Source organism: Condylura cristata, unplaced genomic scaffold, assembly GCF_000260355.1.
Source record: "Condylura cristata isolate star-nosed mole 26May11 unplaced genomic scaffold, ConCri1.0 scaffold00041, whole genome shotgun sequence".
Taxonomy (NCBI): domain Eukaryota; kingdom Metazoa; phylum Chordata; class Mammalia; order Eulipotyphla; family Talpidae; genus Condylura; species Condylura cristata.
In genome coordinates this window covers 6,999,088-7,003,044 of record NW_004567142.1, presented here as the reverse complement: position 1 = coordinate 7,003,044, position 3,957 = coordinate 6,999,088, and the positions used below count along the sequence as shown (strand labels likewise).

The 3,957-nt window shown below is 70.9% G+C and overlaps 1 protein-coding gene across 1 annotated transcript in view; it reads right to left on the bottom strand.

Moving 5' to 3' along the window:
* Nucleotides 1–355, bottom strand: part of TMEM190 (transmembrane protein 190) — a 1,595-nt gene extending 1,240 nt beyond the window's left edge. Inside the window, exon 1 of the mRNA XM_012733557.1 lies at nucleotides 298–355. Coding sequence (XP_012589011.1) covers nucleotides 298–355 — 58 coding nt within the window. The remainder of the gene's footprint in view (nucleotides 1–297) is intronic.
* Nucleotides 356–3,957: the final 3,602 nt, after the last annotated feature.

The following is a 3,957-nucleotide window of genomic DNA, read 5'->3' as shown; positions in this document are numbered from 1 at the left end:
GGCCCGGCCCCTCCCTGGGACCCAAGGGGGTCCAGGCCCCTCTCAGCCCCCCCGGGAGTCCCAGCCTCTCCCTGGGACCTAAGGAAACTGGCCCCCCACTTTGCCTAAGGGAGTCCTGCCCTCCCCAGGTCCCCAGGGCCTAGTCTGCTGGTCTGCCCCTCAGCCCCGGTTTGTCCCGCTCACTCCATGGATAGAAGAATCCCTGGATCCCGTTCCCATCTGTGAAGGAGAAGGGGTGCTGTTGGGGCTGTGTGGGGGCCACGGCAGCCTCCGCACCCCGTGCCCGGCAGCCCTTACCTACTGAGCCCTGCATGAGCAGGAGAAGGCCCAAAGCCGGGACCCCAGAGCCCACCATGCTGCTGCCCAGAGCCCAGGGCCCTGTGTGGGGAGGGCGGGCCCCTCCCAGCAACAGCCCCTGCCCCAGGTTCCGAGTTCCGTTGCTGGGGAGCCCCTCAGCAGGGAGGCGCAGGGTCACGCTGGCCGGGCGCCGGCTGCCTGGGACTGGCTTCCTCAGCAACCAGAAGGAAGGGGCCCTGGGCAGGGGGGGGCACCCGTGGGCGCCCAGACTCGGCCTGGGCCCTGGGAGCGGCTGTGCGGCCGGCGGCTCGAGCCCTGGCTGCTAGGGCATCTGCCCAGCACCGGGCTGGGGGGCACAGAAGCCTCACTGAGCCCCATTGTTGGGGGGGCCCCTAGCAACCGGCTGGCCTGGGGGGCGTAGGCCAGGGCTCTGGCTCCTGAGTCCCCTCCTGCCCCCGGGACCACCAGGCCCCCATCTGGGGACCCCAGGGCACAGCGCCAGGGTGGCCACAGTGACTCCCGGGTAGGAGGGTCCGTCACGGCCTCAGTTTCCCCAAAGGGGAAGGAACCCTAGCTGGGGGCTGCGCGTCCCGCGAGGGAGGAGGCCCAGCTGGGGAGCAGGTTGGGAAAGCCGCCCTGCCCGCTCCACCCGCCCAGCCCGGCCAGGGGAGGGAGCCCTGGGCTGGGGCTGCGGCTGCACTGGAGGGCACGGGCAAGGACCCCCGAGAGTGCCGGAGGGTGGGGGCGCCTGCGCCCCGTCCAGACCGGGCCACTATGCTGTAAACATCTGCCGGCCTCTGCACTGCCTCCTCTGAGAGGCTCCAGGTCGGCTCGGCAGGGGGCCAGAGGTGGGGTCAGCGGGGTTGCGGGGCTGAGGCCGGGCAGCTGCTGACTGTTTCCTGTGTCAACATCATCTGGACCCGCTTCCCAATTCCGGGGATTCCTCTGGGATCAAGGAGGGGGTGGGGGGCGGGGCTGCCCGCCTTGGGGCTGCTGGGGCTGGGGGGGGCGCCGTCATGGCCCTCACCACTAATGACAGGTTTGGGCAGCCGCTGCGGCCGGCCTGCCCCGTCACCCCCCAGAGGCCAGACAGGACCCCCCAGGGACAGACAGACGGACACACACAGTCTAGGACCTGCTGACCTCACACCCGGCCAGTCACACCTCGCAGGGGGGCAGCACATGAGCAAGGACCCCCTGGGGTCCCCATGACAGTGGCAGCTCCCGACGGTCAGTGACTACTCAGAGCAGGGTTCCCGCCCCCATCCTCGTGGGGGCCCCCAGCCCATGTCCCTGGTCTCTGTGGGCGCGGGTGCGGGTGCTACTGTACCCTTGGGCTCGGGCATGCCCCGTGGCCCCCTCATCCGTGTCCGTCTTTCCACAGATGTCACTGCGGTGCCCCCACTCCAGGGAGAACCCCGAGCCCCAAGCCACCAGTCTCCTGCCCGCCACCTGCCCACCTCCCTCACCTGCTGCTGCCAGAGTGCGGCAATCACCCCACAGTACAAGGGCAAGAGCTGTCCAGGGTCAGGAGCTGCCTCGTCCAGGCCCCGACCCCACACCCCTGGCGTTCCCCACATGGCACCCCAGATTGCAGAGTGGATACACGTTTGATTCTGGTTTTCTGCTTTCTAGAAACCAGGGTTCAGGGACTGGACACCTCACACCTCACGTATGAGGCGAATGGGGGCCTGGACCCCAGGTCAGGGAAGAGGTTGGGGCCTAGAACCTCCCTGGGTGTGATGGAGGGGCTGTGGGTCCTGGACCCCTGGGTCTGAGGGGGAGGGGCTGGGGCTGGACCCCTGGGTCTGAGGGGGAGGGGCTGGGGCTGGACCCCTGGGTCTGAGGGGGAGGGGCTGGGGCTGGACCCCCGGTCTGAGGGGGAGGGGCTGGGGCCTGGACCCCCGGTCTGAGGGGGAGGGGCTGGGGCCTGGACCCCCAGTCTGAGGGGAGGGGCTGGGGCCTGGACCCCCAGTCTGAGGAGGAGGGGCTGGGGCCTGGACTCCTGGTCTGAAGGGGAGAGGCTGGGGCTGGACCCCTGGGTCTGAGGGGGAGGGGCTGGGGCTGGACCCCCAGTTCTGAGGAGGAGGGGCTGGGGCCTGGACCCCCAGTCTGAGGGGGAGGGGCTGGGTCCTGGACTCCTGGTCTGAAGGGGAGAGGCTCGGGCTGGACCCCTGGGTCTGAGGGGGAGGGGCTGGGGCTGGACCCCCAGTTCTGAGGGGGAGGGGCTGGGGCCTGGACCTCCCTGGGTGTGATGGAGGGGCTGGGGCCTGGACCCCTGGGTGTGAGGGGGAGGGCTGGGACCTGGACACCCAGGTCTGAGGGGGAGGGGTTGGGGCTGGACCCCTGGTCGAGGGACTGGGGCTGGACACCCTGGATTTGAGGGGGAGGGCTGGGGCTGGACCCCCAGGGTCTGAGGGGGAGGGGCTGGACTCTTGGTTGCAGCAGGCAGTGGGTGGCAGCCTGGTCCCTGTAGGTGGCGGGGCTGCCACTCTGGATGGCTATCTTGCCCTCAGGCTGGCCCCAGGCCCAGTCCCCCCGGCCCCCTAGGCCAGTCCATCCCCCAGGCCGGTGGCCTGAGTCACCTTGGCTGGCCCGCCAGTGGGGGGGGCTACGTCAGTTCTCCCCTCACTGACGCAGCCTTGGGCCCCCCAGGCTGACTCAGCCGGAAACAGGCCCCCTGAGGGGCGGAGACCCATGGTCAGAGGCCTGGGTCCCAGCTTCGGGGCTTGGGGCGGCCCCTGGGGGGCCCTGCAAGGGGTGGCCCCAGGCCGGAGGGAGCTCCACCTGAGGGGATGAGGTCATATCCCACCGTGAAGGGCTGTGACCTCACCTCCCGGGAACCTGAGCTGTGTCCCGAGGGGAGGGCCCGAGCCCCGGCCACGGGGCCAGGAGCGCATCTGCAGGTGGCCTTTGCAAGGCCTGGCCGTGGTCGTGTGCATCCCCCAGGGGCTCGGGGCTGGGTGCCTGCTGCCGCCCCCCAGGCCTCTGCCCCCATGCACCCCCGAGCACGTGCCTCCCTGCACCTCCAGGCCTGCACAGGGCCCCCACCCGGGGCCGGGGTCCCGGGCTCCCGGCCCAGCGCCTGAGGGTGCCCACACTGCGCCACGGCACCCCTGGGGGCAGCCTCCTTTTCTGTCCCTGTGGACAAAAGCCCAGCAGCCTGGGCTGGCAGCTACCAGCCAGGCACGCTGTGGGGCTGAGCTGGCTCTGTGCCCCTGGGGCTCTGGCTCAGGCTGCCCCCGTTTCACAGATGGGGGAGACCCAGCGCGCACAGAGGGCAGAGCCCAGAGCCCGGTGCAGAGGCCCCCACTGGCCGCCGGGCTGTGCCTGGTGTCCGGCTCTCTCACCCTCTGTCTCCTGGAGAAAGATGCCCTGGCGTACCCCTTCTCCGAGACCCCCCAGGTCCTGGCCTCCATGTCTCCCTCCTGGCTCTGTCTCTGTGTGGGGGCTCCCCATCCTGCCACCCTGCCTCGGTGTCCCCTTTTGGGGGACGGGGTGTCTCTTGGCCCCGCCCTGCCCCCCCTCCTCGCGTCTGTCCCTTTCCGGCTGAGGGCCCGTGTGGCCTCCCACGGTGCCACCTGCCCGGGTCTGCAGGGCCCCGCGGGCGCCTCCTCTCGGTCTGCTCTGCACGCCCCACCCCTGCCCGCGCCCTGCCCG